At 32.3% G+C, this 22617-nt stretch overlaps 1 protein-coding gene across 1 annotated transcript in view; it reads left to right on the top strand.

The window, feature by feature from the left end:
- Window positions 1-6141: 6141 nt before the first annotated feature.
- LOC128229059 (organic cation transporter protein-like) overlaps window positions 6142-22617 on the top strand; it is a 79810-nt gene continuing 63334 nt past the window's right edge. The window contains exons 1-4 of the mRNA XM_052940707.1: window positions 6142-6277; window positions 6543-6760; window positions 8094-8324; window positions 8568-8770. Of these exons, the coding sequence (XP_052796667.1) occupies window positions 6142-6277; window positions 6543-6760; window positions 8094-8324; window positions 8568-8770 (788 nt within the window). The remainder of the gene's footprint in view (window positions 6278-6542; window positions 6761-8093; window positions 8325-8567; window positions 8771-22617) is intronic.

The raw sequence follows: 22617 nt of genomic DNA, 5'->3' as shown, positions 1-22617 counted from the left end.
GCAAAAAAAATATCCTTACGAAACGCTAGCCTCGCTTATAAAAGTATGATGAATAAATTTGTGAGCAAGCATACAGAAATAACAGCGCGTTATCTTCGTAGTTAAAAAATAAACCACAAACCGAAGGAGTACTGGTCGTATCTTAACAGAGTGAATGAAAAATGCGCAGTGCTTAACCCCCTTTATTATATATAATAAAGCCATTTCATTATATAGCCATTTCAAAAATTTAATGATTTCAAGAAGTTTTCGAGTTGCCCCCCTTAGGCCGCACAATAAATAAATCAGGCGATCTCCCGTTGCGAAATTGAAAAATGTATTAACAATTTGAATAACGGGAAATGCCGCCTCAATTTGATTGCATCCTTAACGAACACATTAAAGCTACGAGCTCATCATTAATGCCAATTTATGTAAAATTATTAACATTATCTAGGAGACCGGTCATATACCCGAAGTTTGGACAGCTGGTATTATTCGGCCCATTTATAAAAATAAAGGAAGTCTGAAAGATTGTAAAAGATATATTACCAATAACAATCAAGCTGGTTTTAGAGCAAAATATGCAACGACTCATCATATTTTTGTTTGTACAAACTGATAGATCTACTACGGGCTAGAGAGAAAAAATATTCTGCTATAATACATGTTATGTTGATTTTTCCTCTGCATTTGACAATATTAAAACAGAAAATGACTTCAGTACGGCATATCAGGCAGGTTTATACGTATGATGTACAATTAGTACAGCGATATTAAATCCTATGTTTCTAGTGACAAGAACAAACTATCACGATTTTATAAAAGTAAAAATGGGGTCTGGCAAGGAAAAAATTTGCCACCGGTAATGTTCGCAATTTTTCTGAATGATTTGGCATCCTTCCTTCCTAATCTGAAGAATGCAGGAGTCGGAATAAATGTACGCAACGAACAAAACTTGGTCACCTATCTAAAAATATTCGCCTGACGACACAGCGCTACTTAGCGAAACTAAAACAGATCTGCAAAAAATGATTGATGATTTTGATAATTATTGCAGTACATTTGATTTAAAGGTCAATATCGAATAAACAAAGGTAGTTTTTTTTGGCCGACTCGCTTTAATTTCAAAATAGGATATAATAAAAACGGTTACTAATTATAAATATTAAGAAGTATTCTTTTCAAGCTCTAGAAGGGTTCTTTACGCAAAAAACATCTAGTTGAACAGGCCAAAAAGGCAATGCACTTACTATTTAAACGTATTTATAATCTATATTTATCGACAGATTACAATTATTTGACCATACAATATTGCCAATACTAGTATACTCTGCTGAAGTATGAGGATATGAAAACCTAAAAATTATTGAACAAGTTCATCTTAGTTTTCTCAGAAAAATAACAAAATCTAAAATGATAAAATTCTGGATATCCTTCTTCGAGGTAAACAAACTAAATTATCACATATTTGCTATAAGTCTATAAAGCAATATGATAATTCCAGATCTTTTAAATGGACAGATAACATCAAATCATGATAAGATAATACAGGGTTTTTCAATAAATGTTGAGAAAAATCTACAAATATGAAATAAACCCAACCTATTAGTTCAATAGGCCAAATACAATTAAATACAAGGAACAGTTAACTTGCACAAATGTTAAACTAGTGACAAGAGTAGCCTTATGTGAATCATTTAATACGCGACGTATATCAACCAGTGTAATTTATTCCCGTTTTTTTGTTAAATAGAAGTAATTATATTGAGTTCCCCAATACCGTTTGTAACCGTTATGCTTGTTCAAGGCACAGCCTTTGAAATCTGTCACTACATTGCATATCCCTTTTATCCCTCATATTCTGTAAAGATATTTAAAATAACTGTCTCCCTCTCTTCCATGATAAGAGACATATTTCATACATGTACGACCATAAAACATAAACAGCCATTTTATTTTCGCCACTCGAGACCATAAGTATATTCCATGGCCGAGAGTATAAGATAGGTTCATTCCGACCCGAGCGTAGGGTCGGGATGAACCTTTCTTACACGAGCGGCTATGGTAGATGCTTTTCCTCCTTAAAAATGCATATTTTGCAGGAACTCTTTTGTGCTTAGTGAAAATAATTGCGTATGGATATGCAATAATTCGTGGTTGTCATGGATTTGCGCGCAGTGATTCAGATTATGTTAATAGTCAAATCAGTCTTTAAATAGTTCTAAGGAGAGTGAAGCATTATTTCTTGAAAGGTGCGTAAAAACTGTTTTATTGTGACATTTGAAGCGAGAAATGATTAATTAGCGTTCTAAATATTGCCACTAGACAAGGTTTCCATGATACTACAGACGACAGTCTTCAACTTCTTATTGACACTGCTGTTTTGTCCTCATGTTGTCATGTATGTATGACCTGAGTGTAATAAAGATATCTGTTGTTGTTGTTGTTGTTGTTGTTGATACTGATATATGAATAATAATAATTTCTTTTGCAGATGGGGTGATGTCGAGCTTAAAACATCAGCAAGGGGGCTGGAACACCTGGCGCTGAATGAGCGCCAGATAAAAACTCGTACAGGGTCAAACATATGTACGGAATGTTACGCAAAAAAGTGTTTGCAATGCAAGAGGAAATAGAACAGTGTCTGGTTCATGCTTACAAGCTGTATGCAGTGCAACGACCAACTGATTTTTGCACATCCCTTGACCCATTTAACTTAGGGCCAAGAACCTCCTCCCAATCACATGGCCATGACCATAAAAATGGTTCATGAAGATGAAATTGGGAGAAAAGAAGCTAGTAGGACTTTTGAAGAAAATGGCTAGCGATGGTGGTGTTGATAGCAACAACTAAGAGATAAAAGATATAATGCAGATCAGTGGGCATAAAACATTTAATCTGTTATGAACTATTCTGAAATGTCTGAGGAAAACACCAACAATGTTCGAAAATATTATCAAAAGTCCGACAACATTCAATATCCACAATCACTCGAACAGAAAGTTCATTCAATCAGCTTGACAATGCCATTGACAAAAAAATCATCAGAAAAATCTTTACTTACACCCGCAAATGCTGGAAAACGTGCAGCCGACCCCTTCAACGACCGTTAATTCCATTTCTGTCGTTATGGACAACATCTCGCTTATCACACAAATGATCTGCTCGCCCGAGCAGATTTAATCATTCAACACTTTAATATCCACATAAAATTATTCCATTTACCATGAGGACATTGTTTACACACGGAATAATTGTTACGATATTAAGTACATGTTTTTGTTTGTTCCATATTTATGTACTTTAAAGACGTGTTCTCTTTTGAATTGATATTCAATTATTTAAAGGCAATGTTTTTCACTATAACCATGTTGTTCTTAATTTCTAAACAACTTTAAGAACTATTTGTAGGACGTATTTAAACACTGTATGTATATTGCGGCGATGTTTATCGGGGAAAACAGTTGCCACCCATTTTTAAAAGGTAGGTGTTGAAGGTCATTCATCGTGTTTAACAAACAATATAACAGGATTAATTCCTCCGCCTTGCCAGATAAACTTTATCCATACACGGCACTAACCTAGTATTCTCTATTCATATCCTGATTGCCCGAGAACTTTTCCTTTCATAGGGTTTTGCGTTAAAAGATTCATCAACAAAATAATAGAGCTACATGTATATTATAGAACATGTATTAGTATAATGCTTTTACACCTTTCGTTGACTGAAGCAACTGTGAATAAAGTGTCTTGCTCAAGCCTCCAAGGACCTATAACAAAGACTAGATAATTGCAAACTAAGGGCTTCTATGATACCGGGACCCAAATAATATTGCAATGTTAGTCTTCGTAAATAGTCGCTTGTATTAATAAAAGGAAATAGCCTGTTTATAATTACATCGTCTTTTTTCCTTTTTTGGAAATTTAACTTGAAAAGTGTGAAATGAGATACTGTTTTTCACTCGGAACATCACACCTACTGCCATGCCTAATATACCCGAAGTTTTTAAGTAAGGAAATGAAAAAATATACAAAAGACAATAATTGCATTAAAGAGCTGAGATGTACAAAAAATTTGGCAAAAATACATAAATACAAATCTTTTTTTTTTCGCGAAAGTGTTCATAAAACATTTTTTTTTATTAAGACCATTGTTGTTGTCACCATGAATTGATGTTGCGGCCACCTATGAATTTTACAAGAATTTATGTTATTAGTCACTTTTCAACTATGTCACCAGCGTAAACAGGCAATTTAGATATTGTATGTAACAATCTGCTTGACAACATGAGGCTTTAGTCTTATGTTACTGTCAATGTTCTCATTGCAGGTCCCAAGAAAATGTAATGCGACCTTAAAGATTGGGGTGGAGGATTGGATGTGGTTGGACGAAACATATGGCATCTGGCTAAAGGGTGTTTAGAAACCTGTGTTGTGCGTTATGGTATGTTGATCATGTACAAAAGCGGATGAAAGACAATGGTTTTCCTCTCTCAGAAGTTTTCGTCATGTTTTATGGCTAAAACCAGTACTCCAAGTTTCGTCATTGGTCTCCATAGGTTACATCGGTAAAATTACATGATATTTGTACTGATTTAGCAGATGTGATACAAATTCTCGCAATGATCTCTAATAGAAAAAACACCGTTAAATCCACATGAAAATCTAGCATCTGCTTTAGTCAAGTATAATATTAGATTACAGACAAACAAGAAACTAAAACCTAAATGAAGTTTCGATTCTGTTGCTACATGAAGTCCATGTGATAAAAATGAAACATCTTGTCTTTTTATTTTACCAAGCAAAAAAATAATATAAATTATGAAGAAATGTACACTGATTTGGAATATTTTTTGTCTCTCCATCAGGAGAATGAATATTTGGATCTTGATGTATACACTCCAACAGACCGATATAAACGTAGGGATTATATAAAACATCGGAAATTGTCCAAGCCACTAATGCTATATAGAGTGGCCTTCGGTGAAAGTGAGCGAACCCTCAATTTTATTTGGTCAGTTCCTGCTGAATTGAGAACAGTATGGTCAGTAGGTTCTGTAATATACAGATGCGGGGAGATTTATAATCAGGTATTTTAACTATGTAAAATGCCCAAAGTCAGTTTTACGCAACATGTATTTTGATTTGACCGGGTGTGAGTCTACTGCTGAAACCTATAAACAGAGAGAAATAAATGACCGTGCAGCAGACGTCTTACTTGGGAGTGATGATACAACCTTACTTTTAGACCTGAGATCTGCTGATTATAATTTCAATATTGCAGGAGTCGTTCCATCCGTTGTTCTTGTAACATGATAATTATTTTAACCATTTGGAAAACTGAAAAACCTAGGTTATCAGATTTGGGTATCGTTGGGCGGGCAGGTGGCTGTGTCAAGGCTGTAACTTGGTCATGCATAGGACGTTTGCAAAAATGTTTAACAACAAGAAAATTATTTAAAAAGTTTGGACGTTTTAGGCTTTAATTATACAATAGGAATTTATGGATGTACTGGAACTTATTTCTTATCCCAGTGTGTCAGGCTTACGTATGATTTCTCTGATCGTTTCGCACTATTTGTAAAAACAGAATTTAACATCATATTAAAGTTATCTTAGATATGTTTATGGAACATGGTTGTACTTTCTGAATAAATAATGTATTCAGAAACATGACTCAGCCCTATATACTCATGTTCCGTATGCAGATAAATAGTAGCTATATATTTTTAAACAACGTCATAACCTTAACCTATTTGGGTGTAGAATATTTTAACCCTGAATATAAATCAATGCATTTGACTCTCAGCACTCAATTCATGTTAAGTTGATAAGGTTCGGCCCGATCATTTTGTCTGGCGTGATCGTAGCAATGGTGGCAGTAAGCTTGCTCTAGAAACAAGAAACTAGGTTATACAAGTTGCCGCAAACGCTGAAAGAATGTAAGCGCTGGAAATAGAAACTTTCGTAAACAATCCAAGTCAAGCTCATCCTATATACATTGATGAAAAGCTTACAGGGTTTTGCACGTACTTAACTATGGCATGACTGTGTATATGTCCAAAACGTTAGTCTGCATATATATGCTCAATTTAATTACTAAAACAATGTTATATTCGCTATCAGCAAAATTTAGAAGTCCTGTGAAGGCTGAATAAGATGACGCTACATGTGGATGTTGATAAAATTTGGATTTCTCTTGGGAAATGGGGTAGCTATCAGAAACGCCAGCTGCTTGTATTACTGTTAGCGATTTGGTCATGTGGCTTTCATATGCTGTCCATCGTCTTCATAGGTATTTTTATTATGCTAGCTTATAATTTAATCTGATTATATAAAAGAGATGATAGTAATTATAGTTTTTCACGTAAGTATATATGCATATTTCATCATGAAAATTTTGATGTCATGTTTTGCTTAATCCAATTGTGCTTTTTTTGATAAATTTTAAGGTAATGTTTAAAGATAGTGAGACGGACCTTTTCATATCTGTACTGTATATATCCAAGAGCATGTACACATTTACAGCAATGACTAACGCCTTAACATTCATTTTTCAGCTTATCGACCGAACTTCCTCTGTGCAGCTGTAGAAATAAACACAAGTGTTAAGAATGTCTCGTATGACACTTATTACACGCGATCTTATGGCAAGTGCTCTGTGACTCACATGTCAAACATCTCGGGGGAATTGTCTGTAGAAAAGACGGGCTGTGTCGACGGATGGTTTTATTACGAAGATGGAGCATTTGCTGATGATAGGTCAATCATTTCGGAGGCAAGTTGAATTTAATTATATTGCTAACTATGTTTATTAGACTGATTTCATGAACAATTAAATTTATGCTTCTAGAAAAAAATCATGATGCTGTATTACAAAAACTGTATTACAAAGTATTTCCTGATTTGATATAGAAATACAAATCTTTTGGGGGCTGTTCAAAACGAAAACTATAAATTTGTCAATGATAAAACTATTGACAGGTCAATGTATGAACTGTTTCCCTCTTAAGCTATGACGTCATTTGAATTTTATATTAAGATGGCATACCATTTGAGGTTTCGTTTTTTTTTAACACTTTTTCTTTGGTATTAAAAACAGTTGTTTCCTTTTGTGCTTATGTAAACTTTTAACCAAATAACGCAATAGTTATTTTATGGTAATTTTAGTTACAATCAAAACTGTCGGGGATAACATTCTACATTGTTGCCCTGGGCCTATCGGTCCTATGTGACTGTTACTCAAATAACCATAAAATAACTGTATACTGGTGCCAATTAATAAAAAAACATTCTTTGTAATAATCTATACATTTATTTCGAGTTAATCCGTGCAGAGGTCCCAAGTTAGCTAAGAGTGTTTAAACTCTGTTTTGTCTTCTAAAGCAATGTGTTATTTTTAAACAAAAAAAACAACTACGTACCACTGACAAACAGCACAAAACGAAATTAATTCAGAAGCAATCACATAAACGGGTTTTTCGATTATCAAAAAGTGTATCGACTCCTATATTATATTATGCCGTCCTGCTCTGTAAAGCATACATAAATTGATAATACGTTACGCTTCCGCTGATAAACATCAACATATATTAGTTAATACAAGAAGCATGACATACTTTTCATTCGTTAACTACACATATTCAAACAGTTAAGATTTTTGTTTTGAATTTCAATCTATTACTAGCGTATCTGTATCCGCTATTACTTAAAGAATAGTTATGTAATATATTATATAGTGTTTTAATCTGAGAATTGGTAAAATAATTTTAAGGTGTGTCCGTGCTTATGTGCCTGCATTTTCCATTGGTTTACTTAAAAACAACAACAGATATTCAAGTTGTATGGTAACCGAGGGCCTGTAACAAACAGGTCAATTCTAATAAGTAGTTATATACTAACGTAGCCAGTGTTGCCAAATCCACGCCACGTGGCCCAAACGGATGCAGTTAAGACCGATGTTTATATTTTAGTCTCACATTTTTATATACTTCTTGAATGGTTTGTGTTTGACTAGAGGGTTGGACATGAGTATCACTCTGGTTTACCTTACCTTTAACTTCTCATATTTTGATTTTGTATTAGAAGTTCACATTAATATTGTATTGCAGTGGGACCTGGTTTGTGCTCGGAAACCGCTAGCTGAGCTTTCCCAGACGCTTGTTATGATAGGACAAGGAGTTGGAGCTTTTGTTTTTACAAGCTTAGCAGACAAGTACGGGCGAAAACCTGTTCATGTTTTATGCCACGCAGCTCTATTTATCATTGCCCTTTGCACGGCCTTTGTCCCGAACTACCCAGCTTTTGCAGCAATGAGGATGTTACTAGGTGCCGTTCAACAGGTATTTTCATTCATTTAAAAAAAGAAATGTTATAACTGATAAAACCCAATTGAAGCATAAGACAATTGAGTTATTTTACAACGTTAACAAATTTAAGATGAATACAGCTTTAGAATGGCGTATCAGTAATTTAATGTATATGACAGTGCATAAAATGCTATTGCCAAATTCTGACTATACATATGTATGTCTTACGTCATATATCTTTAATATGATCTGAGCTTATATCTATATCTTTATCAGGGGACTGGCCTTTCGCTTGCAATATTAAACCTAGAGATGTTTCCAAAAGAAATCCGTAGTTATGTTGAAGTGTTTGGCTTGCTCTTTTGGACAACAGGGATAGCAATAGTCACCCCGGTTGCTTACATTTTTCGAAACATGTCGTGGAGATATTTCCAGATATGCCTTGCTTGTTTATCCTCGTGGTCTTTGATTGAATGGTGGTATGTAGTTTTATATATATATTACAGTATCAAGCCTTTTTCACCCAAGTAAAGTTAATTTTGTTCAAAGACCCTTTAACGTAATTAAACTTGCACGACGTGTCGTATAAGGAATAAACATCATTTAGTATTCCTTTAATATAACGTATAGTTGAACAGTTTCATAGTGTATATATAAGTTTTATAAATAGGGCATGTACAATAAACATATAAATGCAATAAAATAAACATATAAATGCAATAAATGGATTTGCATGTAAAAATCAATCAATAATTGATCAAATATTCATTAATCATACATGTAGATCTGCCAACATACATACTTTCACAGTGATTACTAATGACATTATAACAGACACAAAGCTGTTAAATATTACGAAGAGATATCATAACATACACATACTGTAATTACAACATATTCTGAGCTTTTCTTACTAAATACGAACATAACTCCGGTGTCTACCTGTTGGCATTGACCTGTCACTCTCCTTTGATTTCGGCGTTATATTATATTTACCAACCTTACTTCAATACATGTACGACGAACTAATTTTAATATTTTTCAGTTTTTACACAAGAAAACACTATATATCGCTTTCTTAATTTGTTTGCACAAACCATAATATATTAAATGCAGCCTGAATGAACGACAGAAACGAGACATTGTACAAGCTTTATTCTTTCTTCTCAATTCTGTAAATTTCACGTATTTTTATGCATTTTGTAGTTCTTTTTCTGATCTATTCATTGTATTTGCTTGATCATGCATTCTGTTTCATTCGTGACAAATGTTTTGTTGGTATAAATTGTTATAAATTCAACAAACCTAGGTACATTTTGTACTTTCAAATAATATCTAAGTATGTTTTGACTTTTTAAATCACTACAAAAATTATTATAACCATTCTAACAAGAATTGGAATTCATTTCCAATTTTTTTTTTATTGTTTTCTTCCTTAAGCAGATATCAGAGGAAGTATATGCCAAACACCGAATTTAATTTCTCATCTACTGGCTTTAATTTCTCTTTGTGCTGCTTTTTTTTAATTTTACAATATTGACATCACACGACTGGTAAAGAGCATAATGTTTGCTGAAATTTAGGCGAATGAATTATTGCTACAAACTGTTCCATTCACGTTTCAATATTATGAATGTATTTAAATCAAGTTTTTTCAATTTTAACTATTTTAAACCGCATTTAGATCCTTTAAAAATTCATGTCAAAAAGTAGATCTGACGATACCTGATTTTGATTTGCAGTAGTAAGTAAATAACTTTTTTTTAAAATGGAATTAAGAAAATATAGCTTGATATTTTTTCACAAAGAATATTGAAAAACTTACTGGTCAAACATGTTGCCTGGATAATCGCTGAAAGGACTTTTCACAGGTGCCTGCACACTGACAGGACTTGTCACAGTTTCCTGCACACTGACAGGATTGGTGATTGCCGGCACACTGACAGGACTAGAAGACTGACTGCACACTGACATAATTTGATAATCATACCTGCACTTTGACAGGACTTTATTCAGTTGCCTGCACACTGACAGGACGTGATAATTGACTGCACACTGACAGCACTTGATACAGATACCTGCACACTTACAGGACTTTTTGCAGTTGCCTGTACACTGACAGGACTTTGTTCAATTGCCTGCACACTGACAAAACTATATTAATTGCTTGCACACTGAAAGATCTTTAGTATAGACACACAAACAACAAACAGTGCACCATCCAATAAAATCAATAAAATGCCTTAAGCTCTTAAAATCAAATATCCGTACCAATTCTGCACCTTTCACTAATATAATCTCTTATTCCATCAAGGTCAACATCACCTTCCTTCATATTTTCAAAATCAAATTCTTCTTTATATAAGGTTTATTCACTATCCAAACAAAAAATAAGATTGTAGCTAAGAATAATCTACATGAAGTTTACAATAATCTACATAAAGGTCAATGGAAAAGTCTGATTATTAAATTTACCATTACGTAAAAAAGAAATTTCTTCTAAAGAATAAAGTGTATATTAATTATTTGAATACATGAACCTAAATAAGAACAATTCTTACCTTATGTTAAAGACTTAAAATATATGTATATATATATATATATATATATATATATATATATATTTAGACCAATCCAACCTTTGGGTAACTTTGATGCGACCTTTGGGAGACTCGTGTCGCCCATAGGATATATGTTGTGTCGCCCAAAAGTAATTGTGTTTTTTTCTATCAATTTATTTTTTAAAATAATAAAACAATTTTGCAAACAATTTTGAACGCTTTAAAAAAGGTTCAGTCATTAAGCACTAATCAGCAGGAATAGCATTTAAGGAAAAATCATGAATTTCAAAAAAGTGTGTATATTTTGAAAACAACCTTTGGGATACATTTAAATTTTTATCAATAATTTTCTTGTCATAGGTATATGTTTTAGATAAGAATTCATAAATGTAAAGAACATAATATTTTTTAACAGAAAAGTTAATTGTGTTCAACTTTAAAGATTCCGAAATTCCCTCAAAAAAATATTTTCGCAATAAGCGTACTTTCTGTGTTTTCGTGTCGCCCAAAGGTTGATGTATATTCAATGCTTTGCAGACTATAAGAACGACATGTTCTTTTTAGTTGTATTAGTTATTTTATTAAAAATTTAATAAACACAAATGACAAAAGTGCTTATTATAATTTATAATAGTTTGTATTTTAAAATGTTTAATTGGACATTCGAACCAAACGTCGAGGAAGTTTCAATTTGGCCTACAGTCACTACCAAGGGTGACGGACCTGACGCAACTATTTGCGAATAACGAATGGCAATTATGGTCGCATGTGCTTCGTCTCTATATAACAGAAAACCGTGTTCTATATTTATATACTGATATAAATGGGAACAGTTCATTTCAAAACCATTTAAGGTACATATACTTACAAATACGTTCGGATATGTTACTTCAGATAAAATGAATATGCTCGGAGTTGCAAGCTAAATAAAGCACATATTATATCTTAGTTAGTAATTGAACAATTGTGACTCACAACAGTTATCTGATATATTTTTTATAATGTGCCATAATAAATGATTTTTACTGCAGTTTTATAGTTTATTCATGCATCATATGTACACAAAATGACAAAACATAAAATACAAATATTTAAGAGTTCAGTGCACATCTATTCATAAAATTGAATTACAGGAGACTAAAAATAACAACATATCTTGATATTGTTAATAAAGGATAAAAAACAATTAAGTCTATTCTAAAAAAGATAATTACTCTTATTTACATGACTTTTTTAAGCTAAGAAACTATGATACATCTAAAAGGATTATCACTTAACTACTTGTACAAAGCATTGAATCGGAATTCAAGTATATTAAAACAGGTTTTGGTGGTTAATTTAACAATATCTGTATTTGAGAGTAAAAATATACACTTATGTACCTGCACGTATTATTTTATCATGCAAACTGATATGTTTGTCTTGAAGCCTACGAAATATGTGATTTTATATATACAAAAGCTGTCATCTTTTAATGCTACTTAACTGGTCTGGATCTACATAAACATTAATCAAAGGCAAAATATTTTCTTTATGGAATGCGTAAGGAGTGCATGCTGCTGATAATCATTCCATAAATTGAGTTCAAATCGTACAGGCCATTAGTAGCCTTTTCTATTTCCGTTGTCAACAAATGTTGCCGAAATCATTAGAAATAAAACAAGTGAAATAGGTTATTTATTTTCAATTTATACTTCTTGTTTATTGGTTTACAGGTTCAGTTCATATATGCATATTACTTTAGAAAAAGAACGGTTTAAAAAAGTAAAAGACAAGTTTAATTCTGTTACATTACTGTTTAACGCGTAATGATGCGTTAATAGTGATGATTAGTTGACTGGCTGTTTCCGTGTATTTATGTGTTAACTATTATCGGCGAAACGAACTGCGAAATTATGCATTTATGGAAAATATTTCTTACTCATAACAAGATTATAAACGTGTATTCAGTAGCTAAAACCGTACAAAACCTAAATGACTGGTGGGTCCTAAGATAATAACAGCCATCAAGTAAAAGAAAAAAAGAAAAAACGAAATACCGTTTTTCCTTTGTTTCATATTACAGACGGTGTCCTTCATTATATTTTTTAATTATATTTCTTTATTTTGATAAATTGAAACACTTCTTTCAATTGAGGTTACTCTAATTTGGGCGTGAGAGTGAATCTATAAATGAGATCTTTTGACCAGTAACTCTTCAACTAAATTTGAAACACATGAAATGTCACAGAAGTCCTCTTTTGCTTAATGTCCAAAGAAAGTCCAATTCTAAGAATACTAAAATATGATTTTTGCGAACATTCAACAGTCAATCGCTTGAATCCTGAACTGAACGACGTAGAGACAACACTAGTGTCCCGTCTGACAATGACTGGCCGCTGACACTTAAACCGAGGAATTCGGACTTCATTGAGTAGTTCCATTGTGTTGTTTGCATTACCACTTCACAAGTAATGCATGAAATATGTCTACCATATGCAAATGAATAGTCTGTAAATGCAAGACCCTTTACTCATATCATGTATGTTTTAGTCGCTGTAAATAACTCATGGATACTTAATTGCCTTTATATAAGCGTAAGTAAGAGTTAACATTTTCAAGAATAGCATAATACTTGAGTCTTAGAGATACTTGTTTTTAAATGTTGACAATTTAATGTGTTGTAACCGAGTATATAAGGATATATGTTCATGCAAGTCGTGTTTTATTACTTTGGACACACAGTAGTTGACTTTTAAATTGAAATGTGAAAAACACCATAAATATCTTGAAAAGTCGATTGAATCTCTGAAAATAAAGCAGTGGGCGTGATTGCAGGTCAAGGGGGGATTGTGCATTGTACAAGTATGTGTTTCTAGCTTCTATACCGACATAATGATATTTTTTTCATAACCTTGATATATGTATTTTCTCAACATTTAGGTTCTCAACTATGTGTAATCTTTATAAGAAAAATAATTTTGGTTTTCTTAATTATTACAGTATAGAATATCGGTCACTTAGTGTGAGGGCCTAGACGCGAACCCAAGCAATGATCTTTTTAAGCTTTATTTAACAGCTGAAAGTGATAAGATTAACTTAGTTGCAACCTTCAGACAATATAAGTCAGAAACCGAAAACTGTTAACTCAAAATGGCCCCTAAGCGGTGCCAATATTAAGTATCCAGTATACTATGTTTCCTAGATAAGCAATAGTTCCACTCGGGATTAGGATTCGAAGCAGGGTCTCTTGCGAAACAACTATGCCGCACAACCGCATGGTGAGAATGACTCATTTTTATATTTTTATGGTAATTGCCCCATTTGCATTATCGTCACTTTCAAGTGTCGTGGCACCAACCTCGCACTCACATCTATGAGTCAATGTCAAAGTTTGTGAATAGATACATTTTCAATACTTATCCTTCCGACCAGCCCTTCAGTGTCAAATTTGTTTTAAACCTTTGTGGTACTTCTGTGGGACTGATCAAACCATTTCTTAAGAGCAGAAGGTGATGCGCCGAAATCTCATTCGTTATGATTACATGTAATTTTGAGCAGACTGCAGACGTCGCACAATTCATCTCAGGATTTCTCATTTCGACACAAATAGGTCTAAAACCCATGAGGCAGTGGACATAAATTATGGTTGATCTTCCTATTTTTATCGGTAATGTTTTCTATGAAAACTTATTGAATGAACTTTTTTTATTTTATTTTTTACAATTTCAATGCAATAGTTATGATGTTCAAATTGAAATGAATATTTCAAACCACGTTTTTATGAAAGATGAATCCGCCCGAAAAAGAATTTCAAAAGTATACACTGTCGAATAATTCACTTTTCAAACGTTATTTGTGATATGATTTTCGAATTTTAAACAATACGACGAATAAACAGTTACTGTTGCTAAGACTAAAATGCACATGGCGATATATAAGTTTCAAAAATAATCAGATCGCGTTGTCAGCCGATTAAATCTTCGATAATAAAATCAGGGTCCAAGATTACTGTGACGTCAGCTTTATCATGAACCATTTTCAGACCTCCAGCCCCAATTGCTCGATACATCTTAAGTCCCTTTAAACAGTATTAAGTTCAGCCGATTTTTTGTTTGGTTTAATTTGTGCCATTTTACCCTTTTAAGCGTTTTGGGAATTCGAAAGGGAATTATCTGTATGCTTATCACAATGAGCTATTTTTCGTTTAGATAATTGTATAAAAGTTTGCTAAAATAATATCTTCAAAGACCAAAATAATAGTAAAAAAATCCAAATGTTGCGCTTCTTCAAAAGTTGTATTGAAATCCATATATTTCAGTTCCAATGTGACACGCCTTCACTGTTTACTTATTGTACAATTAGCGCGAAATATCTTAATTAACTAATCAGTAAATATCACTTTCTTCACTATGGCCATTTTAACACTGGTTCAGCCACACGTCAGAGACTTTCTGAATACATGCAATTGCGTTAATATATCAATGCAAAACTTTCGTCAATTTGAATTGAACTTATCAGATGTATTTAACAGGGTATTTATTTTTGTTAAATCCATGGCGCGATCATGACTCTAAAAAGCGGCCGTATAAATAACTTTCATGTTGTTTTTTTTTTTAATTTAGGGTTAAAGTCATCATTGTTCATGTCAAATAGGCACTCAAAAAACACCGGCCCGTTTTAGTAGGGCATGCACATTAGATATAATATTTAAAGTATGAAACAAATATGATTTTTAATGCAACAGTACACGCATCCTCATAAAATTCTGATGAATAAGTGTCCAAAGTGCAATAACGGGGTTATAGCAGGTACAACCCATTATAGTTGTGACCTGCAGAATGTCTTTGTCTCACGAGCTAATTCAAATTTCTCGCATGTTTCAACTTTATTTAGTAGTGGCGGGTTTGAATCAATGCTGAAACAGACCCAGACTACTACGTTCAGGAATGGGCTGTGAAAATGTGGTGACAAAATTCGCCGTCTGTGATATTGTGCAAACAATGCATTTTGCACTTCTTGTTTTAACAATCAACCCAATAACAACCATTCTTTGCAAAAGTGTATATCGAAACATTGAAGATGACACTTATTATCTGCTTGAATTGGATTCTTACAACCCCGGACCAAGCAATTGGTGTGCATCATAATATTACCTTGTACATACGTTCAAATCCCCATTACACTGCAATGTTCACAGTAGAACTGCAGGTCTATTTTGGCCGTTATACACATATACTTGTCTTCCAGCACCTTGTTCTCGGATACAAGTGTCGGTCGATATCCGTCACAGGTTAGTAATATTCAGAGTTAAATGGACTATCAGGCGCGTAAATATAGATATACGAGTACTCGGCTGAATCCATATGATATTGACACAAAACAGACAACGTTGCAATACGCATACTTGACTACCTGATGTTTTTTTCAAAATACTTTAAAAAATACTAAAAATACTACAAAAGCACCTCAGAACGACCAGAATGAACCAGATTGCACCGTGGTTTACAAATGTTCCGAGGGGGGTGCAAGCACATTCATCAATAGAGGGCTAGCTACGCGTCTGACTATGGCTGTAAACCAAACACTAAGATATTCGTATTGGCATGCTTTTGAACGTGTGTTTGGTTTTACCTAAGATCAAGGCCTTCCCCTAGAAGACACGTGCAAGTATTGGTGGACGGGTGCTGGAGGCGGTGTTCACTCTTCCGTGCGTCAATTTTTTTTTAATGCCAATTTTACAACAACATAAAATGATTGCTTTGTTTCCAAAAATTGGCCTGCCCAAGATGTTTCTCAATCACAAGGGCAAGAATTTTGATAAGTTGTATGTAGCCTCATATTTTTGCTGTTAACTAACAAAAATCAAATAATATTCCTTTGGCCAAAGCATGCCTTGGCCTTAGTAAATAGCGTCTGAAGTAAAAAAATAAAGAAAATTTCCTGAAACCGCAAGTCGCAGACCCTTGAAATAAAGTTTTTGAGCATGGTGTAATGGTGCTTTACACAGTTTGTTCAAATTAAGGTCTCTAGACTGGCCCTGTGTGGTACAAGGATTTCCATTTCCTTTTTTAGTCTTATTTTAAAAATCTTCTTTAAAATTAGGGCCGAATGAACATGCACTCTCACTCACACTCCAACCACAATCCCGTTAGGGACACTCAAGTGATCACTTGAGTTGAATGAATGGAGTGACACTCAAATGATCTTTCTGTTTTCAAACGCCTCGCTTACACTCCATCTCATCAAATGACCAATTCAGTACAAATACATGTATGTTTTCATGAACATATCGGATTATCTATTTCACTATGGTGGTGTTTACAGTATTCAATGTTAACATATGTTTTGAATTGTGAATATTTAAAAGAACAGTTCCAAAATTCGTTAAAATTCGTTTTCTGTTGTTGTTGTTTTTTAAATATAACCGTTTTCAATAGTATCACGTGATATGGATATGTATTCGAATAGTGTAATATAGTCTTCATAAAGTGGTCTTAGAGTTTGAAAATAAATTAAGACTTTATTAAAAAGCACATTATATGGAGATAATAAACGAATGAATCTACTTTTTAAAGAAAATTACATCTCGGACTGAAAGCAAATCAAGAAATGTAGGGAGCCTATGATCGGATGATGATGACGATAATAATAATAATAATAATAATAATAATAATAATAATAATAATAATAATAATAATAATAATAATAATAATAATATCATTATATGATGATGATAACAATAATAATAGAATAAATCCAACTGAATGTAGGCTGGAAAATACATATTATTTCTCTGACCAAGGTCTGAAATGAACATGTTGCGTAAAACCATGTACGCGAAGTTAGCGGCCTAACAGCATGAAGTTTGAGGCCTGGCGGTCCCGCTTCCTAGCGGCCTAACAACGTTTCGTATTTCAAAACTTTTAATATGCGTTCTTTTCAACAATGATAAATTAGATGTTTTTATTCAAAGGTCAACGTTCTTACGAACATATTAGCATATTTTCTTATTTTTTAGGCTGCTGGATTGAGTGGTATCGGAATTTTAGACCGCTAGGCCATCAAGCCGTTAGGCCCCAAGATTTACGCTGCTATGGCGCTGGATTGCTCGATCAAGTTTTTGAAACAAATGTTAATAATCGCTCCAGAGTATTGCATTTTGCATAAAAAAACAATGGTTTTAGCATTATTTTAGAAAAAAACTAATATAAAAAGGTTTTGAATAAGAAATAATATAAGGCCGCTATTATAATATAATTGTGAATAAAACATTGATTTATCATTTGTTTCCAATTAAACACAATTTTTGAAGTCCACTTTATTGAAGTAAAATGTACTTCAATGGATTATCCCGGTCTCTTGAATATTATCTGAGAACGAGCGGCCTTGCGGAGTGAAGTTGGTGGCCTAGCGTCCTACTTCTCTACTTCAATGCAATTGAACATTTGTTTCATTTTATGAAAACAATGATTAATCAAAGCATATGTATTCATAGATTAACACAAATCATTTTTATATGTGTTTGCTTCTTAAACAATACTTGTTTACGAAACAATCAACACTCTAAAGCGAGTATAAAACAAATTTGATCACCAATCCATTTAGGGAAAATGCCGGTATTCGCATATTGATTTGTCAATAGGAACATAAGATTAATTATTATTTTAGAAGAAAGCGCATATATAATGTTTTGAATTAGGAAGCAATTCTTCTTCTTATTATTCTTCTTCTTCTTATTATTATTATTGTTATTATTAGTATTATCATATTTATTATTATAAAAAAATCCTACATCACTTGAGTTAAGTAGGTAAAGTTGAGTTGAGTGGTAAACTAGTTGGTGCGATATTTTTGGATTTGAGAAAAGCTTTCGATTAAGTTGATCATGAAATTCTTCTTTATAAATTGAAACTGTATCATTTTTCTGAAATAGCATTGAATTTGTTTAAATCATATCTTGAAAATAGAAACCAAATTGTAAAGATTGGCAAAATTAAATCGCAAAAACTCACTGTTACATCTGGGGTACCCCAGGGTTCCATACTGGGACCCTTGCTTTTTATTTTATACATAAATGATATTGCAGTTATGCATCCAACATTAAATATAGATCTATATGCAGATGACTCAACACTTTATGAATCTGGATATCAGTTGACGGATATTCAAAATAAATTACAACATCATTTAAATTATGTTAATAAGTGGTGTCAACTAAATAATATGTCATTGCATCCTTCCAAGACTAAATGCATGTTAATAGGGTCTGCAAATAAATTAAAAAACACTGGGAATCTTGAACTTTGTATTAATGATGTTCAAATAGTTAATGTTGTTGTGCAAAAGTTATTAGGGTTGTATATAGATAATACACTAAACTGGCATGTGCAAATCGATTATGTTTGTAAAAATCTGAATAAGAAAATTGCACTTCTAAAAAATATAATATATTTCCTCACACCTGATACAAAACGAATGTTTTACAATGCATATATTCTGCCAAATTTTGATTACGGCTGCTTGGTCTGGGGCAAGGGAACCAATTCATATGTGAATAAAATAAATAACTTACAAAAACGAATTGCAAAAATCATACTTGGTAAATCTAAACGAGATTCATCAACAAATCTATTTAAAGAACTAAAATGGCTAAACTTCTCGGATAGATGTAAATACCACGCAGCAGTGTTAGTTTACAAGACGTTGAATAGCATGGCTCCATCATATATGTCAGAATTAGTAACAGTTTCAGACAATAATGTATATATGCTAAGATCAATGGCACACAAAGATATTGTTTTACAAACTAGACCTCGTACTAATTATATGAAAGCATCGTTTACATATTACAGCAGAATTGTTTGGAATAATATACCTTTGGAAATACGAGAATCAAAAAACTTTAATACGTATAAAATAAAGGTCAAACAGTACCTCATAGGAAATTTGTGATTATACAAATTGTGATGTTTTATTCATAATTATATTTAACTGAGAGTATCTGTCTAATATTGATTCAACATCATCATCATGTCATCATATGCATCATTATCGTCAGCATCAACAGCATACTTATAATCATCATCATCATCGTCATCGTTGTTAGCATCGTCTTCATGTTTGTCTTATGATTATTTGCCATATTTTCATTCTGTTTCAGAGGGCCACATCGAAAATAAGATTCTGTAGTTTTGTACATGATCTTAATATGTCACCTTCTTAAAATAAAGATATTATTATTATTATTATTATTATTATTATTAGTTGGTATTCACTCCGATGTGTTATTTTCACACCCGAAGCCGATTCATTCGCTTATTCTGTCCATGTGTTTTCGACTTAACATTTAGTATTTTTAAACGCTAAAAAACAGTTTTTGCAAACAAACAAAAAATAAATTTATACACGAAAACACATTAATTAACGTGATACATTGCATAACGGCTACATATTAAAACACACACACACACGTGCATTTCAATGCGTTTTGCATCATTTTGTTTATTTCCAAAATGTTTATTCAAGCGATTGTTTTAAAATATTAATTTCAAATTATAATAGTAATTGTCTAACAATAAGGTACCCAAATCTTATATAAACATATTTTTTATGTTTACTGAAAACACCCCATAATCCGAAATGATCATGAACAAGTACATGTATTTGGTATTGTATTGGTGACTTAATGAAGTGGAGTGTTAGTGAAGCGTGTGATTACTAACATATCTCTTGAGTGTCATCCCCCTTGTACCACTAAAGTCACTTCAGTGTCCCTTGCGGGAATGTGGTTGGAGTGTTAGTGTGAGCGGCTGTTCTGAATTTGTCCCTTAGTTCCCGAATAATGAATATAGCAACACATATAAGATAGTTTGACAAAATAAATTTTAGTTTTCCATTGCAAAAAGACAGCAAACATTTGCACACTAAGATCTTATAGTTTGTATTTCATTTTCTCAATAAATATTCATGTATTAAGATTGATTAATTTGACCTATGATTAAAGGCTATTCTTTCTGATCAATATACAACTGTCGTACCTGATTGGCAATGCGTTTAATATCAGTTGAATTCTCAATTAACTATACTGTTATCATGACGTGATGCTACGTCATGCGTTATCATGTAGATAAACAGCTATTAACTTTTTTTTGTGAAATAATATACAGTTGTTGTTAACTTCAAAATCAGTATTCTCTATTCTATCGTCTCGTTCAATAATTTATTTTGGGTCAATATGACCTCATATTTCCCAGCTTAAAAGTAAATAAGTATATATTATTTATTTATTTATTTATTTATTTATTTATTTATTTATTTATTTATTTATTTATTTATTTATTTATTTATTTATTTATTTATGTATTTATTTATTTATTTATTTATTTATTTTTTTATTTTTTTATTTATTTATTTATTTATTTATTTATTTATTTATTTATTTATTTATTTATTTATTTATTTATTTATTTATTTATATTAATCCATTCTATTTTTAAACGAGTCGTGTTTTCATAGATATAATTGTCTTTACCTGTTTTGCAGCCTTATTTTCTTCACATGTTACTGTTTTTCCCAATCGCTCCACTCCGACAAGCTGTTTAAGTTTATTTTCTGCAAACATTCAAATTCTTGCTTGTTATACCATCCGCATACAGGATAATCATATTTTGTATTTCAAAGGTAATGCTATTTACATGCATGCATAAGAAACATGATGAGTCCTAGAATGGAGAACTACATAGTTTATTAATCTTCGTGAACATTCATTTCAAGCTTAATAATTTGATGTATATCGTTCAAATACAAAATTAAATGTTTTAAGGACTTATGGCTAAAAATTATATATTTTAATTGATGTTTAAGAATTTCGTGATTAACCTATTCAAATACTATGATATTTTCATCCGGATGGGGAAATCAGTTGTCTGCATTCGAAAGGATTATTGGAGTTGTTTTGGTCATGTAATTAGACATTGGATTAGTATTCATTCTCATTCATCAGAGGTTTGATAACGGTATTTCTAACGCATAGCATCATCACTTGGGTAAAGAGATTAGGTTGTTTAAGCTGATTAAGTATGGTTCGTTCTCAAATGGTTTAACACGTTCTCAAAGATAGATAAACAAACACTGTAATTGATATCTACTGTATAAACATACACTTCGCCATTTTCCCCCAATCCTTAAGATGCTGTTACAGATAAGTTGATACATTTAGAAGTTAGTTTCCTGCTTCGAGTTTCCAGCCTAGCTGTTTTACACATAAGCATCACAAATTAAAGTGAAGTCAGCCATCATTAGGGTGTTATTGCATATTAGATATAACAATCGAGAATATTATGTTGTATTTATATTGATTAACTATTATATTAGAAAAAAGTGGTCTAATTGAATGCATTAGAATATTGTTAAAACTAATCGGGTATTGTTTTAATTAAGTGCACAAATCTTTGTTCACAAATCGAATCGTAAAATCAATGTGTTCAAAATCAAGTTTTGCATGCATATTATATTTTATTTTTTACATACATATATAGTTCATTTGTAATGATTTTTCTTGATTTAAGATGTAGAAATGCCCCCTAACAAGTCGTACAGTTGAACAACAAGATTTTCAAAATTACATGCATAGCTTAATTTAAAAGCTAACTTTTGTATCAGAAATAAAATAATCATGCATTTGATTCGATTACATTTTATAACTTAATAAGTTTTTTTTAAATTAAATTAAACATGCAGTTTAATTGGGCAGCAGCCCCTGCACCTTTTATTTCCCAAGCATA

Source organism: Mya arenaria, chromosome 3 (genome assembly GCF_026914265.1).
Source record: "Mya arenaria isolate MELC-2E11 chromosome 3, ASM2691426v1".
NCBI lineage: Eukaryota > Metazoa > Mollusca > Bivalvia > Myida > Myidae > Mya > Mya arenaria.
This window is presented reverse-complemented; position numbering and strand designations above follow the sequence as displayed.